Source organism: Rhodnius prolixus, unplaced genomic scaffold, assembly GCF_049639745.1.
Source record: "Rhodnius prolixus isolate KJV_2025 unplaced genomic scaffold, Rpr scaffold_11, whole genome shotgun sequence".
Lineage (NCBI taxonomy): Eukaryota > Metazoa > Arthropoda > Insecta > Hemiptera > Reduviidae > Rhodnius > Rhodnius prolixus.
This window is the reverse complement of record NW_027411625.1, coordinates 10646328-10670694: the sequence shown is the minus strand read 5'-3', so window position 1 is coordinate 10670694 and position 24367 is coordinate 10646328. Positions and strand designations below refer to the sequence as shown.

Sequence of the window (24367 nt, the reverse complement as noted above, 5' to 3'; positions counted from 1 at the left end):
TAGTAATAAATCCCATAAACTACATACAGCACGAATCTCACTAGCTTTGGTAACACTCAAGCCTAAATCCCAAAGTTCCTGACCCAACCGGCTGGCCCACTTTTCGACACTGTAAAAGAAATGTATCAGGGACTAAACTATTTGTGCAGAAATTTAGACCACATTCCCAGGCAAAACAGCCCTTAAAGAACTGATTAATCAAACTTCAACAATGTTCCACAAACTGGTTAACTTTATTAGTGATCTCACACCGCTTTGGTCACACATTTTACATGAGAAAATATTTACTCCTAACTGTGACAATCCTTAAGAGTTTTATTATTCCAACTCCAGCTGTGTTATACAAACTGGTTGAGTTAATTAGTTAATAGAAATTTAGGTAGTGAGCTACACTGCTCTGGACTATAATATGTAGTCACACCATACCATGTTTTATTCAGAACAGAGGCCACATCCACACAATACTCTGACAGCTTTTAAACGGGGTTTTGCAACATTGCTCCAGTAATGTTCCTCAAACTGGTGAATTTATTGTTAGTAGAGATTTAATTAGTTACCTCACTATACTCTCATCACTATGTATGGTCACATGTTTTGTGCGTTAATTGAGACTACCTCAGCAGTTTATAGTAGCTCTTATTGCATATAGTATTTTTTGCCAGAAAGGGTATAAGTAATAAATAAGTTAGGGTAATTTAAAAGATTTAGTATTCCAATGTAAACTATTAATGTACATTCTTACTTTTCCTCATCCTTAGCCGAGCAAACTGCATGTTCCTTGTTCAGTAATACTAAGATCAATAAGAAATTAGATAAATACATTGAAGAAAAACAAAAAAGAAAACTTACACTAACTTTATTGAAATCGAAAAGGTAACAGTATACAAAAATAAACTTCTTCAAATGACTACCCAGAAGGTTATAATAAATATCTATTTTGGTCTATTTAGTATACTGGACGTTTCAGTTGGATCTAATTTTACTATTAGGTACCTCTTAATTTTCTGCCGACGCCAGTAAATTAATTATAGTGTCACATCAGACGGTAAGATAATTATTACAAAAAAAAATGACCGCCATACGAGCTGGCCGCGCACTTGGATCATTCAAAATTTTATTTTATATTATTTCTCTGGGATGAAGTTTTCAAAAGAAATGTGCATTCTTTGTTTGTTTGATATTTATATAGATATAAGTAAAATTTAAAAGTAATAGAAAGTTATTTTTATTCATAAAAGGGAAATTTATGAAATCGACTTAACCGGAAATACTTATGAATTTTAAGGTTCCCTGAACAATAACAAAATGTTTTAGTGCATGATCTCTCTCTTCCTATGTGTGTGTGTGTGTGTGCGCGCGCGCAAGAGAGGGAGAGAAAGTGCATTTTTTTTAATAGGAAATCTCAGGTGACACGGTAGCCGAGCGGTTAGAGGCGAAGCCCGCAAAGCTAATATGTATTGCGGTACTGGGTACGATTCTCGGTCTAGAGTCTAGACCTTTGAATTTATTTAATGTATAATGTGCATTACGCACATTATGTGTTGAAAGTTCTTAGGAAGTGCTCCGCCTTTCCAATGCAACGCAATATAAGGACCTTATTAAACCATCTTTCCGAATATCTTGCAATTAATGTTTCCCCTTCTTACAAGGCCTTTTTGTAGGATATGAGATTTTCCTCTTCCCCGACAGTCACCGCTGGAACTCGATTCTCTGAAAATGGGACACCCTGTGGAGAGACATGCTTTGTCTTGACCCGCAACCATTCACTGGCGGAACTGCTACGAGTCGTACTGTTATCTTTGACCAGCAGAGACAGTAAGTGTACGTTGACCTCATCTGAACCTAAAGCTCCGAGGGCCGCAGGTGTCCCTCCGAACAGCTACCAGTTCCACATGTGCTCGTCCAATGCAGGATATCCAACTTCCTCCTTGTTAAAAGACCCCCCTCCTCTTATCGGCTCAAATTTAGGTTGCATCCGTGACTAATACACTGGAAGTCAAAGCTCTCTAGAACCCGCCAAAGATCAATTTCCAAACTGCTAGGCCGAACAAATTTGTTTAGACACGTCTTTGGCGACTGTTTAGGTTTAGACAATAATTGCCCTTACCGGGTTAAGAGCCGGCACACTTACGGTCGACTAATATTCTTCCACCTTGCAATTCCACTCATAAATATTATTCAAATGTTAAAGCGGTACAATATGTTGTAACTTCACCCTTCAAATGGGTGTAATATTACGTATTAAGGTGGTGAGGCCGTACAAATCACTGAAATAGTACAATTCACGAATGTTTTTCTTCACCTTTCTCCCAGAAGTGCTTTTGAGTTTCCTTAAAAAAATGAAAATTTTAGAAATGCCTATAAAAAAAATTACTACACAAATTTGATCAAAATCATTAGAACTTTTTTCGAGAAAAACTCCAAAAATTAAAAAAAAAAACTATTTCGTAAAGTGACATTTATACCAAATAAAAAATTTAACGTGCCCCTCAAGTCAAAAATTTAATTGGAACTTTTTTTGATTTGTTGTATACAAATGATGCTGAAAACAGAACAATTCGTAAAAACTCCTTTTTCGACCTCAAAACAAATATTTCTGATTAAAATTCAAAATCGTAAAAAAGCACGATCACAATACCTTCTCTAACTAGGAGTAGGAAAAATAAAAATTATCTGATCAATCAAAGAGGTTGATAATTGCTTGCAAGGTCTAATTTTTTTTAAATATATGAATGTGTGTGTAAGGATTGCCTGAGGTTATGTTATTAGACTCGGTGACGACACTCTGCATTATATGTGTATGTTTGTGAGGGTATCAACGGTTGCTAGAACTGAGAAGCTTTGATCGCGTGTATGTGTAGGTGATGTGATGTTCGGAAAAGGTAACAAACCTAGAGGTCACTTTAGTATGAGCACAAACAAGTTAGATTCATTGGTCGACCGAAAGATAGAGGTCTTCTACCTCGTGTGAGATGTCAGTGTGTGAGTGCCTCTTACACATACAGAGCATGTCAGTATACGTTGTTTTTGGAATGCACACCAAACAACTTTTTTTTGCCGTTGTTTACTTTAAAACTACACTTAACCTCACCGTCCAACTTCATTCGTTCATTGGAACCTCTTTTATGTCTCATCCATATCTTGCTTTATTTTATTTTTTAATTATTTTTAAAATATCTGCAGGTGATTGAACCGTGCATATACTAAAATGCGCCAACTTTATCATCTGAGTGCTACCTTTAAGTTTACTTTTAAAACATTACTTGGTTTCAGAAAAGTTAGTGTCCATTTTTTCACCTTAAAGACGGTTTGTTTACTTCTCTGTTAAACTTATTGTTTGAAATAAAGATCATTTTCTATAACTAGAACCCAGCCATAATAATAATAATTCAATATAATAATAATATTATAATCTAATATAATAAAATATAATAATTCAGATTCCATGCTCTTTCCCTTGTCACCTGATGCGTATTTGCAAGGATTTTGTTCAACAAGAAAAGTATACGCACATTTTTTACTGGTGGCCGCACGTTTCATAGGTCCGAGCCCTTTTGTGGCATCGCACAACGCCTCGTTACAGCCGCCTCAAGAATAGAAGAAACGTAAGCCACATGAGTAGCTGGTGGAACCCGAGGCGAGAGATAAGCGTATATTATTAGCTATTCGTCAAAAATTCACTGTGCTATTCTTTCACACACCGGGCGGTCTTCGAGTGATCGTAGATCTTTTGATGGCCATTGCTGCCTGAGGAAATATATACATCGGCCTGGCCAGCAGGTTTTTCTTTTTGTTTTTAGTTTTTATCTTTTTTTTGCAAAGCCAATAGAGTAAGTTTATCATCTTTGGTATGTTACAGGTTTTTCATATAAGTGGCAACATAAATCTTTAATATTCGGAATACTTATCATATGAAGTGGTTTTCAAAAAAATTCCACATTTTCATTGAATCTGAAAAGTATCCTTTCTGTGGAGATAAAAAAAAAAAAACTATAAACAATTCTATTTCTTCTCAGTCTTATCACTCAGGCATGTATTATTCTCGATTTCCCATGAGCTGCAGTTTAAAAGTACAAAACGTTTTCTTTGTATCTTATTTGCTTCTTAATTTTCTAAGTAGACGTGTTTAACCGAAAATTCAAGAATATTCTTCCATATTTTAGAAAAATTTCATCAGTTCTATTTTTTTAATGGTTCTGCAGGGCCTCCTAGAGTAAAAAAAAGAAAATTTATTTAAAAAAAGAAATCCTGATTGTAGAATTTATAAGTAATCTGTTAAATTGCAATGTAGAGAAAGACTGAATTTAGTGTGTAAGCAAGACGTATTGAAATGTAAAGAAAGCATTCTAAGAGTAAAATTTACACACGCATATTAGCTATAATATAAAAATTGTTGGTTCTCCAAATAATATGGCAGAGTTCGAATTGACGATAATTTAAGACTAGATGAAACAAAATTCCTCAAAATGTTTGCTAAAGTTTCATACTCTTATTCTAGCTTTTCTACGTTATTTACAAAAGCATTTTCCACAACAGAAGGTAAATTACTTTTTCAGAAACTTTTTCCCACTTCTTATCAAGGTTTTCTTCTGATATTTATTATTTTATTTACTGGCGCTGATCATGAGGCTACATTAGTTCCTCACCCTTTCTGCTTTCAGCCATTCTGGAACACTTCAACATCACAGCCGACTAAGTTTCTTGATTATAAACTTAATTGTTCCAATCAAATGCGTCAGGCGTTTTTTTTAGTTTTGTCCCTACTAAAACTAAGTAATAAATCCAATGCATCTTACATGTTGATTCTTTTTATGCCCTCGTAAGAGGCTTGATGATTTTAGATTTCTAGTTTTTACAAGAAATATGCGTTTTAAACCAGTAAAAGTAGGAATCAAAAACGGTTTGGCGGTGGGTCAATATAACTTACAAATAGAAAATTGCAGGTAGTTCATTCAGATAGCATGCTAGCTGAGATTTTTAAAGAAATCATGCTTGCAGCAAAAATATGAGACAGTGTAATGGAGTAGCTGTAACAATGTTCCAGCAGCTTGCTGTTCCAGCGCAGTCACACCACAGCTTTCTTTAGAACTGATTAATTTGAGCAGAAATGATTTGAGGAACGTGGTAGAGCTGACTACTGGTAACGCCATAGTTGCGAGCTACCTATTAAACATGGACAGGTGTAACAATGTTGGATGGAAGGAATAAGAGAAACTATAGCGCACTACCCAGGTCCCTAAATTTGCCCAAACGAAAATTAAGGATATTGAAAACAGAAGATATAGGAGAAACACAGGTTAAGGGAATTGTCCCGATTGATTTGAAAAGATACTTTGAGAGGACCTGTAGGTTTCAAGTTAATTTGGGCAGTTTGAGATTTGTTGGAGTGCGATAAGGGTGTAGATCAGAGAGCCACAAAGCGACAACCTAGGATTAATAATAATATTCCCTCAAATTACGTTGGTAATATAAACCGTTACCAAGTATCCTACAAAAAACAACTTTTTTGGCCTATATTTACCACCAATTTTGTGGCCTGACTATAAAGGAAAAAATAAAGTAAGTGACAAGTAAAAATGTTTTAAATTTAATGTTTCTTATTTATTATTGATTTGAAGGGAAAAATATATTTTATTTTCTATAAATAAAGGCTTTATTATTATTATTATTATGTGGCCTGAATAGAGTCCGGCCCAAATCCTCTACCCGCTCAGATAAGGTTAATAAATCTTAAGACCCATGTGAAATTAGTTATCCCGAGCCCCAGAAATATCGAACTGGAAGACCGAATGTCTATACACTAAATTCTAATTCTCTAAATGTTAATTTTATCACTGAATAGTGATACAAATCACAAATCATTTTATACGGAATTTTGTCCACTCATTTGAAATGCATAAATATTATTCAGGTATTAGATCTAGTCCACTTTTAACCAGAGCTTTAAATAAAAAAATCTTTCTAATAAAAGAAATAGATCTGTGTGCAGTGTGCAAATAGTTAAAAATAATAATTGAAACCATTTTGAATTTTTTTTTTAATTAAAAAGTTTTATGCCCTTCCAACAATTGCACCAATATATGTATTGTACCTTGAATCGATGTTTATGTGCTCGTAACCTTCACGTAATCATAACATATTTAATACTATCCTAATGCCCAAACACTTCCAATTTTTAGACTTCCTTGACTGCTTACCGCGAAGAGTATTAAACAAAGAACTATTTGGATATCCATTGCTGGCTTAAATTGGCTGAGATGTACTCTTGTGAGTTTAGCTCTTCTATAAGCGATTATACCCTATGGAAAAATTATTTGTTGAATCTATTAGAAAGAATGAAACAGGCGCACAGGAAAGACTGTGAGGTTATGTGAACAGCTTGATTAACAACTCTACAGGTGCCACGGTAGCCGAGCGGTTATAGGCTAGGCCCGCCATGCTAAAAAGTATTGTGTGCTACTGGGTTCGATACCCAGTCCTAGCCCTTGGATTTTATTTAATGATTAATACATGAACTTTATCGTAAATTACGTTTTGCTGGTCGCCTCCGTCTAAACACCTCATTTGGTAATTTGTACGTAAAACCTGTCTGAAAATATAGGCATTCCTTTACTTTTTATTAACTCACGCATTTTCACTTTTTTGAGTGAATCTTCCAAGTTCGATTTGAGATCGACTGAAAAGCGCTAGTTCAGACTGAGAGACGAGCTATTATTTTTAAATTTTTGGCCATGGATGGTAAGGGAAAGAGAAGTCTCGTAATCTCAAAGTTAGAGCGGACAATGTATTCTTCCTAACAGTATCAATAACAGTATACCAATTTTAACACAGCAGAGAATTCTAATTGGCTTCTAAGGGTACGTTCTTCCTTTCTCGAGAGCTTTTCTGAACTCAACAGTTTGTAAATCTTTGTTCGCCCGATCTGGGGTTACATGTTCAAACCTGCGCAGATTGTTTTAATGTCATTTGTATTAATTATATTATAGCTGTGGTTGATTATGCTTGCTTTCATTTTATGCCCACTAAAGTATTAATTTTCATTAAATTTATTAAATTCAACATGCTTATAGAAGGTTAATTTACGAGGAGGAATATATTTTCTGAAGTTTTACATCAAACTCCAGCTAACATATTCCAAGTCGTATAAATTTTTTTTGTTTTTTACTCTTGTACACGTATTTAATATACTCGTATATATAAAAAAAACGTATATTATTTATTAACAAACAGTTTAGCCAACCAAATGAAGTAAAAAGCAAAAATGCTTCAGGTGATAAAGCTGTACATTACTCAGAAATAACACTTTACAGGAAATGGCCCCTACCTTTCAGAAAGTGCCCTTGAGTTTTCTTAAGAAATTGTTTCAGATAAAAGTATTTATTAAACGAATGCAAAAAGTTTGTACGCTCATGCAGATATGCACATACAGAGCAATTTGTAAAAACCACTTTCTTGAACTCAGGCGCCTTTGTGCTTCTTGTGAAAATTTAAAAAAATAAATTCTTCACGACTGTTGAACGGCTTCTTAGAGAATTATTTATTTAATTAATTATTTATGAGTAAGTATAAATTCTTGTCTATATGTAAAAAGTTTAAATAAAAGTGGAAGGTATTAGGTAGCAAATGTTGGAGGTTTGTTTTGTGCAAAGTTTGTCTTTAGATGCACTTAAGATCCCTAATGGCTAAGTCTTATTTATAAAATAGCCTTCCTGACTAACGCGAACTTGGGAGGATGTACCTCTCTTGGGTGAAAGGTTGTTTAGATAGTGGTCATCCAGGTCTATTGGATCCTTAGAACTTCCCTCAAGAACCAATTTGAGAAAGCCATACTCCAAATATCTTGAAAGCGTTGAGGAGGTTTGTCTTGAGTTGAACAGGGACAGGTCGAAACCTCGCTCTTCTTGGAGCTTTCCCAGAGAGCCTGGGCAATAACTAGATGTTAGAGAAGAATTTACCAATCTAAGAACAACTTGGGGGTCTATTTTTTAGAATATCAAGCGAAGACATTAGCGAGTGGGTTAGCAAGTTGGCACTCAAAAGAGAGTATATCTCAACCTACCAGCTCTTCCCAGAAAACCTGGCGCAGAGGCTGAATATATCTGATCACAGAATAACCTGTAAAAAAAGGAGCTTAACGTATTCCATGTTTAATAAAACGGAAATCACGAAAAAAAGTGAAAAATCGATTTAGTGAAAATAGTTTACTTTCTTTTTGCCGATACCTAATTGGGAACTACACTGTTTGCGCTATGACAGGCTACCGATTTCGAGAAATCTTTCGCACACACACACACACACACACATGTATATATACAAAATATATGAGAGCGCTTACAAGAAAATGGGAGCATACGTCTCTCCTCTTCCACTAAGTCAAAAACAATCTGCCAAAACAATTATCTTTGTTTTTTCTTCTTCTGTTTTTGAACACTATATATATATATATATATTAAATATATATGTATATTATATATATTAAAAGGTTGTTCGCACTGTTTTATTTTTATTTTTTGCTGAGAAAGGAGTAGGAGAAGGAGGTTCGGCATGACAAGGTTATTTATCTTGTGCTTAGTTTTTGTTAAAGAAAAAAAATAATAAACCAAATAAATAAAAAAGGAATTAAATATTGTTTGTATTAAAGTAGGGAGTGATATTGGCAGAATAACTTTGGAGCACGAACATGGCCGCTTTCATGTCCTAGGAGTGGGGATAGGTAATGCACAAGAAGGTTACAGTAAGGTTTTTTTTGCTAGTCTTTTTACTTTTTTTGCAAATTGTTTTTTTTTTTTTTTTTTATTGCAGAGTAGAGTTTAGGTTGTTAGTTGGTTTTTTAGATGCAAGCCGGTCGTCAACACGAAAACTTTATTACTACTCGTATTTTTAGCGGTAACTTTTTTTTTTAAGTTATGATCTTATTAATATTATTTAAATTATTAGAATGTTTTATAGTAATCAATTCGGCAATCGTACCACAACCAAAGGAATATTTGACAGAGGATGCGGTTATTTTGGAAGGTAAGTCATATATATATATTAGGAATAATTTGAGTAGTTAGGGTATGTGATTAAAAAAAAAAAAAATTAATCGAAAAAAATTCAATTCGATTTACTTGTATTTTTAACGTAGCTTTGTTATTTAGGAAGTTAGTAGCAAACATTTAGAGCTTCCGTTTTTTTGTTTTTTTTTCATCCTTGTTACTAGTAGTCGCACTACAAAACAAATCTCAACAGATTCACAGACCAATTTTTTTTTTGTTTTAAATATTTTCTCATATTTACTAGGACCTCAATATTTATATTTTTTGGTAAATTTGACTGAAAATTTGACAAGAGAAAAAACTTGACCTGGCTTCCAAAACTACGCACTCAGAGAGTATGAAAATTCGTAATTATTATAGACCAGAAGCTTTATTATATTCCTTTTCTATAATAAATAATTTGGTGTCGTGGACGGAGGCGATAACTGTAATTTTCTCAAATTAAACTTAAATAAAAATCCAAGGCTTAGACCGGCAACCGAACCTAAGTACCACAATACATCTTAGCTTTGCGGGCCTTGCCTCTAACCGCTCAACAACTGAGGCGCCCATTTAAGATAAATATTATAAGTAATTGAACTATCAGTTTTAATCGAAAACTTTTAGGCATCAATTATTCCATAAAGAAATCCAGATATGGTAAGAAATAACATAAGGTGAGGGATTAGTTCAGAGGGTTGAGTACTGGATTCCCATGCGAAGATCCCGGGTTCGAACTTAGCTAGCTGGCTCTTAGATTTTCCCTTCTTAGAAGCTTCTTACAGTTCATTGAAGGAGTTGTCCTGTAATGAGCTAAAGATAGCTGCTTGGCGCCTATGAACTCAGATGTTGACGCGCCTTAACTTTTTTTAGAATTATCTTTACTAATATTCTACAATTGCCTTCACCTGTTGGGCCTCACTTTTTTGCGTCATCACAAACAGCATGATGGGCCACACTACTTACGGTGTACACGTTAAAGTTTACTTTTTAATCAAATTTGTCGCTTATTTACTGTATAATTATTGTTACAATTATTATTATGTATTATAATAATGGCTGTTAGTAGTGAGTGATGCGAGTGTTGGCCAGTACTACGTAGGTGCCTGTCAGTACAGGTGTATGTACGGACGCATGCCTGCATGTCTCGAGTCAATAGCACACTCTTACCCCACTTCTCGCAGTAAACACCTATACTCTGCGGTCCAAGTATGTCTTCCGTTTAAATAAAACTTTTCAAACTAAAGTGATAGGTCAATGTGAATGAAGTAAATTTAACAAATTCACCAAAAATCCTCTTTTAATTTTATTACTTATTACTATTTGCTTATTTATTCTTTATTTTCTCTTACCAAAAGCGGGAAAAGGATTTCGATCAAGTCAAGTTTCCCGTGAAGTCTTCTGTGATCGAAAAAGTGGGTTTTTGTTCAACATGATCCTAAAAACAAAACAATTGTAGCTTTGATGTTCAAGTGCCTTGATGAAAGCCGACATCAATCTTTACGAAGAAACGTCCGTGCCATTTTAATGAATATACTTTTAAGTTTTTAAAGTCTTTTTGAAGACAATGGCTACGATTTTATTTCAACTTGGTGTACTAATTAGCTATAAGTAGTTCAATCACTTTTACTTGAACACTTTTAACAGAAAATTCATTTAAGAAGATCTTTTAAAAAAGGATCTTTCCTCTTTAGTGCTATTTTAAGAGTGGTGTACATATATAATTTTACATCATCCCCTAAACCATATTAAAAAGAATTAAAAATGTAAGTAAAAATCCAAATTTGAAGCAAGTCGGTTGGTCGAAAGACATACTTGATTTTTCACTATTATTGCGACTTTTTTTAAAATGATTTAAGTATTTTATTCAAACTTTAACACTCTTTAAACCCAACAGACGTTTTTATTTATTGCCATCAAAGCCAACTTCTTTGGCAATCACATTCAACACTATAATCACATATTTTCAGTTGTAGGCGATAAGTATTAGGTGCACTCGAGAGTTTGAAACCTCACTCTAATAACCAAAAGTAATTCTTTGGAGATTCTCGAGTTAAATTCATACTCTTTCCAGCCCCACTCTTCGGTTCCGCAATGCATCACCCATACGTGATTTGTAAAACAACCTTAATTTTGTAGCAAAGGTAACACCCCCCCTCTTTGAAAACAAAACATTACCAAAACTATTGTTGCCAACTTAGTTTTACAAAGTAAAGCAAAATTTTTAAAGCTATTTTAAACTTTAAAAACCCCATTATTTTTAATTACCATTCTTATTTACGGAACAAAGATTTTCAACTGTTTACATTTAGCGATTCTACTGTATGCCAATTTTGCGAAAATAATTTATTAATAGATTTCCTATCATTATTATGCAAAATTTCCATTTTTAATCTCTTTAGGATTGCAGTGTTCCAGAATTGGATTTAAATTTATCATCTCTTTTTATTAAAACAGTGAAGTTTCTTTTATTTAATTAATCACAAAATCCGTGTTTGTTAAAACTGTAGGACAATTGTATAAGGGTTGGTCGTTAAAAACTGTGTGAAAAACTCCCAACTTAGATATTTTTTTGCTCTTTCTATAAAAGATGCATTTCCCAATTTTTCTTTAAAATATAGAGTAAATCCTCGTTTACAAGAGTAATTTTTTTTTTTGCAACAACGTAGATTTAATAGTTTTAAGCAATTCGTTGCCGAAAATGAAGGAAAACGGCATCTTCAAAAAATTCTCGCGTCTTCTTATTTTTGTCCAAAACGTAGCGCCTAAACGCGTGAACCGATTATCATGAATGAGGTGTTATTCGATTCAGAATTTCATGTAGATATAGCGCTTCATTAAGAGGGGAGTTCGCCCCATGCGAGTAAGACCCCTCTAAAACTATTTGTTTACCTATTGAGTAAAGAAGTTCCTTTGCAAAGTATCAAGAATAGCTTACTTCTGCACTAATCCACTCAAGAATGACATGGGAAAACCGCTTTTTCCATAATTGCAGATCAAGATCCTGGCTTCTCTGTAATTATACAAGTTGACTCTAAGTCAAAAAAGAGGTAAACAAGCAGCAACTCTAGGAAATCAACACCAATACAACATTAGAAGCAAAGAAAGAATTCGCTTACCTGCGACAAAGTTAAAGAAAACAGAATTGCTTCCGAATGTTGCTTCAGTAAGAATTTTTTTTAATGAAATCCCAGTAAATGTAAGACTGATGGAATTCACAAAAATTTTGACGATTTTTAAAGAAATCGTCTGTTACCAACTGTTTTGATAGCGTAAAAGAATTTACACAGGCTAACTAGTGTACTGACGACCTCCAACTAAAGTGACTAGTGTTTTTGTCGTTTGTTTAAGTTCAGTGAGTAAATCATATCGCAGTCATTTAAAAATTTGTTTATATTGTTTTATTGTAAGAAATTTAAATATTTTTGACGTGCCTTTTAGATATTTTATATGTTTCTGCAATAAGTAAAATAATAATATTAATAACCCTGTAAATCTTAGGCCGATTTTGATGAAGTTTGGTAAAAATAACAAAAACTATGTGATTAAAGTGCCATCCTGCTCGTACACCTACAAAGGGGAAGTACTGGAGTCGTACAAATTATCGACTTGTGTACTGATTTTTAAGATCGAATTATCATTCAATTCGATTTACTATTAATGCATTAAAGTTAAAAAGAATTTTATTTTATTGGTTGAAGAATATTTCATTTTATTTTGGTTTATATGTTTATCACTCAACTCTGTTTGTATGAGGGAATCCTCAAAACAAATATTTATATTCTTAACGTAACTTTCTACGGAATATTCCTTTACTTTACATGTATTTGTTTTTTATTTCTATTTCTTTATTTATTTTGTTAAAGAAAAACATTAAGATGCATGGTAGCTCGCTTTGAAAAAGTTGTCAAACTTATCTCTAGCAATATATTGATTGAATGCCCATTTTTCCAATCTCCAGACTGCTCTACTAATTCAGTTATAGAAATCTATCTACGTATATTTATTTAACACATTTAAGCTAATCATTTTTTATTTGTCTATTGAATTATTGAAATTATTCTGCCAATAGCTCGGTCAGTTGCTAAGGCCAATGGCTGAGACACATTCTTTTCGTGCCATACTCGCGAGACTGGTGTTTTCAAGTTATTCAAGCGTTGTTACTTCCTCGTTCTAGTTTATTTGGAGGATGTAGTCATACGATGCCTTACTTAATTTTCGATGTCGACTTAATAAAAATTATTAATATACCTTGTGAATAGTTAAATATTTAACAAATTTTATTGTTACTACATTTACATAATTTTTACAGTAACTGCAAGTGTATTTATATTTTCATTGTTATTATTTAATTGCATTTGATTAACATTAATATACTTTTTCTCATTCTGCACTAGCTCTGTTTAATAAGTAATAATTTTTTAATAATATAGTTCGGAGGGGGGCTTTTTGCGTGGTATGCCTTTAGCAAACGACGTTTGGGGCAAATTCTAGACATAGCGCTCATTTCAGGAGGAGACACCCGTATCACGCGTCACATTGTACATAAATAACACTAAAATGGAGGCTAACTTCTCTCTAGAAATGCTGTTGATAAAATTTTCCTTGAAATTGTTCCAAATAAGAATTATAATGTTCAAGCTTCAAGTTTCCAGCGTTTTCTCATTTTTGAAACTGAAGTATACATTACACCACATGCGTACACAGACTATTTTCGAAAAACACTTACCTGTATACTCTATGGACTTGATACGAGTAAATCTCTATACAAGCATTTAAATTAAAGATGGCTGAACAACGCAGTAGAATGTATTTTGGGCACTTTTATCAATGACGTGGTCCGTATGCAAATGAGCTGTTAAGGAGAATTGTAACTTTGCGTGGCTTGAAAAGTCGTTTCTTCGTGCTTTTGAGGACACTCCTTAAATTCTAATTTTCATGGCCAAATACATTTTTTATTTATTTAATTTAAAGTTTAAAGAGAAGATAATCGTATACAGATATAAATAGTAGGGTTTAAATCAAGTCTACCTTTAATTCTGTTTCATTTGTCGGATGCTTATTTCTGTAAATAGAGTCCATCTTTTCTCTGCATCTGTGAGCCAACGGTTTCGTGTCCTCCAGCGTTAGAGATGCTATACTCGGAGAGTCACAGTTTTGGCTGAAGTATTTTTTGGTCAGGAAAAGCTCAATATTTAACGATTGGCTTTGATGTGCACAACGTTGTCTTATCTTTTTTGAAAAACTACTCTTCTTCCAATAACCAAGGATGGATATTTTTCAACTAAAACGTAGTTCTCATGTAATCAGCTGACCTACAACAACCAGCCAAAAACTAAACGTCGTCCTCGCCATTCCATTACAATATCTCAAAACATCGCAATTATCAGGTTTTTTTTCTTAAATACTCCTTTTTTAGGGCACGTGTAAAGCCAGTTGGAAATAGTAATTCATTAGATGAAACTCGGCTGATATTGAAGAAGGGATTTACAAATACCTCATTCATGAAAATCGGTTCACGCGTTTAGACGCTACATTGTTTACAAAAAAAGTAACAACATCAACAACAACACAATAACAAGAACACTAAGAACAAGTAACATTTTCTGAAAATGCCGTTTTTTTCTCAATTTTCGGCAACTTTATTCTCGAAATCTATTAGATCTGGGGTGTTGCAAAAAAAAAAAAATTACAGTTATAAAGTTATGATTATGACAGTTATGATTTGTTATACAGTTATGATTTGCCCTATATTATATTTAAAAAAAAAGGGGGAATTTATCTTTTGTAGAAAAAGATAAAAAAAAATTGTCAAAGTTAGGGTGTTTTCTAACGTGTTACGTTTTTCCGTGCACTTTTTGCACTTATTAAACAGTTTTTATACAGAAACAGTTTTAATGCAGAAACTAAAGTACACCCTTTGCAAAACTACTGCATCTGTATACATTCAGTTTGCACTATGATTATATATTATTAAAGTGTGATCTATGCCACAATCCGTCCTTCCAAATATGTTGGCTTCTGTTATTGTTCAGAGAAAATTGTTCTGATTCTGGTTTGATAGCAATGGATTAGAGAACAGTATTTTTAAAAATTTAACAGAATCAATTATTTTAGAATTTAAAAGAATATTAGGTCACCAGAATCAGCAATGCAATATTTCATATAGTTGTTTAAAGAACTAAAAGTAGATCTTGGTGCAAATCATTATGTTAGTGATAACAACTCACTAAATGTAATAAATACTATCATGAGACTGGGAGAGGATATGCTATCTGCGAACTATTATCTCAGTAGATCTGAGAGATGGCTCTGCATCACGGGAAACATTGCAGATTTGATCCACTTGTCCTATCTTTAGAGATTATCAGATGGCTAGGGAAGGTCTCTATCAGTTGGAGGGTGGCTATTTAACCACCTGATTGGCCAGTAAGGCTGGCAGAATGTTTATAAATACCTTTCTCCTTTAACAACTTAATTATGATCCTTAACTCTGTCAGCTTTTTATGTGATCCTATAACAGGCAGTGCATAATGTTTAGTAATAAATATATATGCCTATTATTTTATTTATGTATTGCTAAAGTATAGTATCTTTTTAATTAAGGTAATGTAGGTAAAATATATTGTTTTAATAGTTTCAGATTTTGTATTTTTGCTTTCTGTATTTGTAATAAATGTATATCTGGATATTTTGTTTTTCTTCTGTTGCGAAACGAATTAAGATTCAGTATCCAAATTTTTTGAACTGCTGTAATACTAAACTCCTGGCAGACGGCTAATAGCCACTGCTGTATTGCTTTAGTTGTTTGTACGTTTAAATGTTGTAATCAGAATAATTTTAATTAAATAAAACGTTTCTTATAATTATTTTTATTTTAATTTGTGATCTTTATCAACCATTAGAAACTACTTGTCAACTATAATTATTGCAATAAGCGAAGGTTATGGTGAGTTCACATCCAAGTTTTTGTCTTCCTCTTATTTTTGCAGACGTCGGCTTGGACAGTTTGCGTGACGATATCAACGCTACAACGCTGGATTTTGCACAAGATCGCCAAGGACGCCAGATAGGCGGTTGGCCACCCACAATCGTCCAACTAGGGCCTTGCTTCACTACGGACGGCTACACGGGTCGATGTACCTCGTTCCGTCAGTGTTATCCTTATTTCAAGCTACCTGATCTGAACACCTGGGAAACTTGGGTGCTAGGCATGTACGACACCTGTACCTATTTCACGCCCAGTGGTAAACAGGTATTAAAACTAGGTTTTGTTTTGGTTTGTTTTTAAGTGTTTATACGTTTTAATGTTATTATTATTGATATATATATATATGGTGTGTATATATATATGTAAATTTTGACAAATTTTGTTTGTAAAAACGAAACCTAGATGTTCGGGGTCTGTTGTACAGTACCGGTAAGCAAGCCTCCGACGGAATCCACAACTCAAGCCCCAGAAGTGCCGCGCCCGGCAAATCCAGTTCCTGATAATTGGCCACCACCAATACCTACACACCCGCCAGATCATACGGCACCAACTCATCCTCCGGGCCATCCTGGACATCCGGCTGTGGTCCAGCCAACACCACCGACAACTACGACCACGCCAAAACCTCCAGTATATCCAGGCTGGCCGCAATGGCCGCCAACCACAATGGCAACTACCACAACATCCACAACCAGTACAACAACCCATCGTCCAGCCCTTCCTCTGCCACCTGTGGTCGACCAGTCTTGTGGCGCTAAGAATGGATACCAAGATCAGGAGAGGATTGTTGGAGGCCAAAATGCTGATCTAGGGGAATGGCCATGGATTGTAAGTATAAATGCCTACTTTTCTATTAGGTTACCCTTTATTCTATTGTTGTGAACAATTGGAATCTTACTGAACTCCAAACTTCCAACTTTTAAGATAAAAACTCCTCCAGTCTTGTTTTTAAAGCACCACAACCCGTGTAGAGCCCTGGCTTCCTTAGTAATTTTTCTTCATTCGTCTCTGTTTCCCTAACCCTGCATTTCCATCTGGATACACCCAGCTTTGAAATATCCTCCTCAACTTCAACAATTCTTCTGCTTCTTGTTCTACCTGCTTTCCTTCTTTCTTCGACTTTGTTTCGATGAAACTTACTAGCTATCCTATTCCTATCTATGCGCTCTACATTTCTAGCCAGACGTCCTTTTCGTTTAATTTCTGCTACTATGCCTGGCGATGTATATAGTTCACGGTTTTTCTTATTTTACAAACTCCGTCATCCAGTTTAGGACCAAATATTTTTCTAGCAATTTCACTCTCCCAAACTCCTCAGCATATTACCATCTTTTCTGCTCACTAACCATGTCCCATATCCATACGTTACCTCCCAACGAACAATAATTTTATAAATACGGAGTTTATGTTTGTGCGAAATGGATTTGGATTTAATACCGTGGCTCTACGCAAAGAAGCATCGGTTACTAGCAACTAATCTATCTTGTATTTCCCTTTTAGGCTCTCGCTGCATTGTAAATATGGCCCCAAATATGTAAAAGATTTCACATTTTGTTAACATTTGATTTCTCATTAATGTTAACCGGCATATTATGTTGCCAAACCTTGAAGCTAGCATATATTTAGTTTTAGTATAATTTACCTGTAAATCCACGGACTTTTCTTTTTGTTCCAATTACTCGTAGCAATCTTCTAACACTCTAAAATTCCTTACCATTAGAATGATGTCATCTGTATAAAGGCCAAATATTGAAGAATCTATTGAAGGTCGTAAACCATTCGCGTTTACCTGGATGCTTTTGATTATTATCTTCTTTAAACAATACAGTTGCCAAAATCACCTTGTCGAAAACCCCTTTTGATGGTAAACTCTTTTGAGTAGCCAACTTGAACTCTTGCAACGATTCTTCCAAGCACATTTTCACCAAATTGATCACTTTCTTAGAGATACCAATTTCTTGCATAGTTTCATAAATCCTACTCCTGTAAAGACTATTGTGTGTTTGTTAGAAGTCAATAAACAGACGATTGTAAGTATTTATTCATATCACTTCCTCATTGAGATAATGTGATCGATAGTCAGCGATTCCTAGTGAAGCCTGCCTGGTATTTAATAAAGTTTCTGCATACTCTGTCAATTAACATGGCCATAATCTTTTAGCCAATTGGCAACATTGTATCTTTCGACGTTTCCTGTTCTGTTGAAGGTGCAACAATATATGTGGGCTTATTTATAGTTTCTCCATCATTTTCTCTTAAATCTTCCAGCTTGTCAGCTAAACATTGCAGTCTAAGAAAATCCACCAATATCTTATTTTTAATTGTGTTTGTTGGTTCCAGGCTGCACTGTTCAACAGTGGAAGACAATTCTGCGGCGGATCGCTAATCGATAACAATCATATTTTAACAGCAGCGCATTGCGTGGCACAGTAAGATCTTAAATTTTTAGAATTTTGCACCTTTTAAAGTATTAGATGCAGTCAGTATGAATTACATTATGTTTACATATAGTCAGCTGTACGATAAACAAGCATACTGCTCTTAATATTTGTTGATCCAACCTTCTTCTCTGGCAATTGCTTTTTTACTGTGAGTACTAACCAATGTGTTCTACTCACTATTTACAGAACTATTCTGGGCATTCTCACTTCCAGTAAACGCTTTATGCTGTGGGTATTACACTGGATATTTGTTATCTGCACCGTAAACTGGCCTGCAGCCTAGACACTAAAATGTCTATTGCATGTTTGCTAGTTTACTTGTCGACGAACACTTCATGCAGTGAGCATTAGCCGATGGGTTTGTTCTGTCTGCCAATGCTAAGAACTATAGCCTAGTCTCTGCCCTTTCTGAAGAGATGTGGCCAATTCACCTAAAACACACTAACACTTCATGATGCGGGCATTACCCAGTGTATTTATTTTGCACAATATGACCTGTAGACACCTTTCAGAGTTGCTAGATAAAACTTACACTGCTTTACATACACATAGTTTGTGAGAATCATCGAAATTGTGATTAACAGGGTTTTTTTTTTTAAAAAATAAGTTTTTGATATGTGTCACAGTATGAGCGCATGGGATGTAGCACGTTTGACCGTACGACTTGGAGACCACAACATCAAAAGCAACACTGAGACCAAACATGTGGAAAAAAAAGTGAAACGAGTGGTCAGGCATCGTGGTTTTGATTCAAGGACCTTGGTAAATTAATTTTTAATTTATTAATCTAAATTTACTTTGTGTAAAGCCTATTTTGTTTTAACTTGCAGAACTATATCTAAGGGGTAGTGCAGTAACGTAAAGAAATATCTGTGCTTTCCTCTCTTCTTAATTTCCAAGCGTGATTGTACAATTATCGAACAGTTTTTTTTTACCAAATTTACCTCCATTTAAGGAATGTAACAGCCACAGATGAAAAGACCTGTCTATGGTCGAGTTGAATCTAGTAGATCGATAGATAGATAATGCCTTTATTATTGTTTTTATTTATTATTATTGTTATTATAACATTATAATATTGTTATAATTAGTAGTTATAATTTAACTCATTCTACAACCCTTTTGTATTTTGGGTTTTTTACTTCATTTATAAAACCTTTATTCAAAATTTTACTTGTCTTATTTAGTTTATTGGTTATCCGCCTACTTTTTGGCCTTCTTGGGCCGTCTTCTGAGGCGAAACATGGGATTACATCAATTAAAATCAACTTACATGTATTATTCTGCATTACTATGATTTACAGTAAGTCATTTAACAATTAAGTTTGCCAACAGCATAATTTTTCAAGGGAATTTAATTAAGTTCCTTTTTTAAATTGTCATTCCTTATTTCGTGTCATTTATATGGTCAATTTTGGTTAGGAATTTCAAAAGTTTTCTGTTACAGTCACGTGGTCCCTTAACCCTATCGTCCAAAATATTTAATTTTCCTTCAGCTGAAATTGTTGAGCCAGTAAAAAGAACCTAGCTCTAATTTGGTCTCAAATAATAAATTACTTTTTGTTTATTCCAGTACAATGATATTGCCATTTTAACCTTGGACACTCCAATAAGCTACACTAAGAACATCAGATCTATTTGCCTGCCTACAAGTTCGCAAAACTATGCTGGACTGACTGCCACGGTAATCGGCTGGGGAAGTTTACGTGAAAGTAAGTTTTAAGAAAAATTTAAGTTATAATTGTTTTAACGACCAAAACTAATCAGAACCTAAATTAATGAAATTAAAATTTGTGTTCCTTGAGTTTATTTTTTTTTTTTTTTTTTTTTTTTTTTTTTTTGGCGCATCAACAGCTGAGGTCATTAGCGCCCGGAGCTTTTTCCAGTGCACTGCCGGCCTCCGGACAGTGTTCTCTCGTTACAGCCAACACTGTCCATCACCGGACAGTGAGCTGTAAGAAGCTCCTAGGAAGAGAAAATCTAAGGGTCAGCTGCTGGATTCGAACCCGGGACCTCCGCGTGGGAGTCCAGTATGCTAACCTCATAGCTAATCCCTTCCCTCCTTGAGTTTATTGTTTTGATTTCTATAGCACTGTTGTAACTAAAGAGGTAAGTTCTAAAATATGTCCCACTTCTAGCCAGTGATTTTGGAAAGTACTTATATTTCGGCTCATACTTCACTGAATAATAATTTAACGATAAAATAGTTGAATGAAAACGTGGAGCAACAAATTTCCCAAATTTGTTCTTAGAATTATGGAAATAAAGCAGATCTGGTCTAAAATATGATGCAAATGAGGTAAATGTTTTTACAATAGAAGCTCCAATTTATGGTTCATATTACAGTTAATTTTTTTGAACGTAATAAAATTGAATAAAATCAAAATTTAACAGACTTTTAATTTTATTATTAAAATTACAGGTGGACCCCAACCGTCAGAACTGCAAGAAGTTACCATCCCAATTTGGACAAATCGAGAGTGTCGTGCGAAGTATGGACCTGCAGCTCCGGGCGGCATCGTGGAGCACTTCCTGTGCGCTGGGGAGGCCCGTAGGGACTCTTGCTCAGTAAGTGTATCAGACTTTCTTTTTTCCAAATACATGCAATTTTTTGTTTTTTATTTTAGATCACTTTTTAATGTATATAAGTATATTTATTTGAAGGTGTTAACACTTTTTATTGGTCTCTTCGATTTATTTTTCCTTACGACCAGATATTTTGGCCAGTCGAGCCATCTTCAGAGGCATAAATACATTGTTTAAATACGAGTAAGTTTTCTGGCACTGTTATGCAAGAAGATTGTTTTTGAAGAATTCCAAATTTATTTTGGAAGAACATTGTGGCGTAACTACCATTAAACAAAAATTAGTGACGCAAAATCACCCAAATATTTTGATTAAACTCAACTTGATTAGGGGTAAATAATGAAGAAAATCTGAATTTCTTACAGTGTATCATGCATTTTTTATTTTGTTTCTTCGGTACTTAAGCTTCACTAAGTTCATTTAACAATTTATTTTATTAAATAAATTACCCCTAATAGAATTTGATAAGAGAGGACATACTCTAAATACTAGTTTAGCATAAAACTGCAATGTAAAGAATATTGGATAAATTCCAAGAATTCAGTAGTTTTCATCATTTGACCCATTGAAAATATCCGCCAAATAATTTATATTTTTAAATGTTATCAGCTAATAAGGAGCTACTAAGGTAAAAATAGTAAACAGTACAAAGTACATTTGAGCATTCAGAGAAAAACCCTGACTTGTTACAATCTGGTTTATTTTCTTACAGGGTGATAGTGGTGGGCCCTTGATGATTAACGAAGGCCGTTGGACTCAAGTGGGCATCGTTAGTTGGGGCATTGGCTGTGGTAAGGGGCAATATCCAGGAGTCTACACAAGGGTTACTCATTTTCTTTCCTGGATCAATAAGAACATTAAAGACTAAATCATCTTTCCAATTGAATCACAATTGAGGAGGCGTATTCATCAAACATCAAAACAAAGGAGGCCTAATATTTTTATGAGGTTTTTACATTTAGTGGTTGTGAACACTTCGGGACCGACTTCTTTGCAAGTTAGCAGATTTTGAATCAATTTACGACTACTTCTTAAGAATTTGAACCAAATTCCTCTTTGTTAAAAATAAACAATTTTACCCATTTAATTTACCATTATTTCTCTTATTTTAACAAAATTTTAATTTTTTGCTCCAAAATTCGTAGGTTTTCTCATGCGTCCGCTACAGTCTAAGAATTGAATTTTTTACCTGTTCTATTCAGGTTTTTTTAATTCGTTATATTTTTTTTTTTTTTTTTTTTTTGTGGATTGGAAAGGTATGACTGTTAAAAAGCAAAAACAAAAACATTTGTGTTACAAGCACTAAATGGATATCACACTAAGTGCCTCAATTTATGATATAAAAATATGATTTTAAAAAATATATATACAATGTTTGAAATTTTGTTAAGAGCGTCTTCCTTGAAAATGTTACGATTCTGCACATTTTAAACTTTTCGCTCACAACTCATCAAAATTTAAAGCGAGCACAGTTTTGACGGGAAATCCCACCCTTTAAAATTTATTTATTTATTTATTGTGTATTTTAAATTTGGACCGTCCGTGTTAGTTTTTATGTAAGTTTATACACCAATTTTACTTGTATTTTAACTTAACTGGCACTAACATCTAAAAGAAATCTCTTAAGTGATAGTAGTGTGCATTAGTGTAATGTAATTCGGTAATGCCACTAAAGTTATATTAAAGAGACCTACTTGCTTGTCTCCAACAAGTCAGTATCCCATTTTTCAAACTACGTCTTTTCCAACTATATTAAGGGTAATTACAAGCATGCCCTGTACTGCCATGGTAATACAATGATCAGTCTTGTACATAATATTAAGAACTACTAGCATGCTTCTTCTGGGTCATAATACAATGAGCAGATTTAACACCTATATAATATTTAAGTGCACTAAAGCCTGCCTCTACGGTGTCACATTCATTTAGAGTGTACAGTTCATCCACTGATGTAATAAGACACCAAACAAACATTGCTAGAGTACCAAATTTGAACAAATCGCCTTGAAAGGAAAACTAGCCTTGTTACCGACGCAGCTTTCCTTCACTAGGTTTTCCAGATAGTAGTACTTAACTACGCAGTATTGGCCTATAAGTGTTTATAATTTTTTAATTACAGAACAAATCTTGTTATGTTTTTACTACTAAGAGATAAAATATTTAATAAAATTGGTGCATAAAAGTATTTTTATTGATTTTTATTCTTATTATGATTATACTTGTAAGGATTAATGATATTTAGTTTAATTAATATTTAATAATGTGCCATATTTTGAAATATTAGTTTTATAATTATTAAAGTTCTAGTAAAAGTGCCAAGATTTAAGATTTTCCAAGACATAGATTTAAGATTATTCCTTTCATTTTATGTCATGGAGGACAAGAAAAAAAAATGGCATTTTTTGCCTTGAGAAATTATTTAAAAAATAAATATCAATAACTTACCTTTAATAAGGTTTTTTCCATTCTGTAAAGTAGTATTAAATATGGGTTTAACAAAACATTATCTCGTGTCCCTTTTTGACAGCTAATATAAAATTTTAACTTACTACGATTTTCCGTTATAGTTACGGTGGTTACATACATACACATACTCACACCAATTCGGAAAAACCACTTCATCGTATCCAGAGCTCCTAAAAGAATATGAATGAAGTTATCATCCCAAAATCTGCACTATTACACTTTCTCCTAACGAGAAGTAAGAGAAAATAAACATGACACAATTGCAGTTAAAGAACTCGTGTGAGTGTTTTACCTGATTCTTGTGCCAAAATTTCCAGGAAACCGTATATTAATATACATTTTAAACAAAGTAGTTAACTAGCAAATTTTTAAATTTAATGACGTATTAAAATGCTCAATTGTAAACAATTATAGAAAATTTGTATGTTTTTATAACTTTTTTATAATTTTATAAGAAGAATAAAAAAGTGAATATTTATAATTTTTTCCTTTCAATATTACTCCTATCAGTAGGGTTGTTTTCGTGTAGACAAAAATAGAGTGTACACTTCTAGCAAAACTGACGTGTCAAAAACATTGTTAGCTGTCAAGCTCAAGACTGTATGAAAGATAAAAAGGACAAGTTGGATTCTCAACAATGATGCAACAATATTATTTTGAAATATTGCAACAGTATATTGCTCAACAGAGCATGAGAAGTGACGTAACTAATAAACTAAACCAGTTGGAGTACCATTACTGGAGTTGGATGAACTATGATGGCTGTCACAATCTGGTGTGTAGTCTCATATCTCACTAAAACATACGACCACGTACTGAAGTTGTAAAGTGTAGCAGGCCACTAAGTATCTTCTCCAAAAAATAAA

At 33.8% G+C, this 24367-nt stretch overlaps 2 protein-coding genes across 7 annotated transcripts in view; one reads left to right on the top strand and one right to left on the bottom strand.

The window, feature by feature from the left end:
- Window positions 1–12327, bottom strand: part of LOC141459538 (voltage-dependent calcium channel subunit alpha-2/delta-3-like) — a 91649-nt gene extending 79322 nt beyond the window's left edge. The window contains exons 1-3 of one of the 5 annotated variants that reach the window (XM_074138737.1): window positions 12137–12327; window positions 11956–12030; window positions 28–109 (exon numbers count right to left, since the gene is read on the bottom strand). In XM_074138737.1, coding sequence (XP_073994838.1) covers window positions 28–109; window positions 11956–11984 — 111 coding nt within the window. In that variant the 5' untranslated portion in view covers window positions 11985–12030; window positions 12137–12327. Of the gene's footprint in view, window positions 1–27; window positions 110–742; window positions 1969–3512; window positions 3649–11955; window positions 12031–12136 lie in introns of those variants that run through there. The other 4 variants (XM_074138736.1, XM_074138735.1, XM_074138738.1 and 1 more) reach the window with 4 other exon arrangements.
- On the top strand, window positions 2958–23982 carry LOC141459549 (trypsin-like). Of its 2 annotated transcripts, none has more exons than XM_074138763.1 (8): window positions 2958–2982; window positions 16010–16272; window positions 16411–16836; window positions 18349–18437; window positions 19076–19211; window positions 20023–20161; window positions 20872–21017; window positions 21748–23982. In XM_074138763.1, exons 1-8 carry the CDS (start codon window positions 2973–2975, stop codon window positions 21901–21903), a joined length of 1365 nt encoding a protein of 454 aa, XP_073994864.1. In that variant the 5' UTR covers window positions 2958–2972; the 3' UTR covers window positions 21904–23982. The 2 variants fall into 2 exon arrangements, with proteins under 2 accessions (XP_073994864.1, XP_073994863.1); XM_074138762.1 differs by lacking the exon at window positions 2958–2982 and adding an exon at window positions 7444–9015.
- The last annotated feature ends 385 nt before the right edge of the window (window positions 23983–24367 follow it).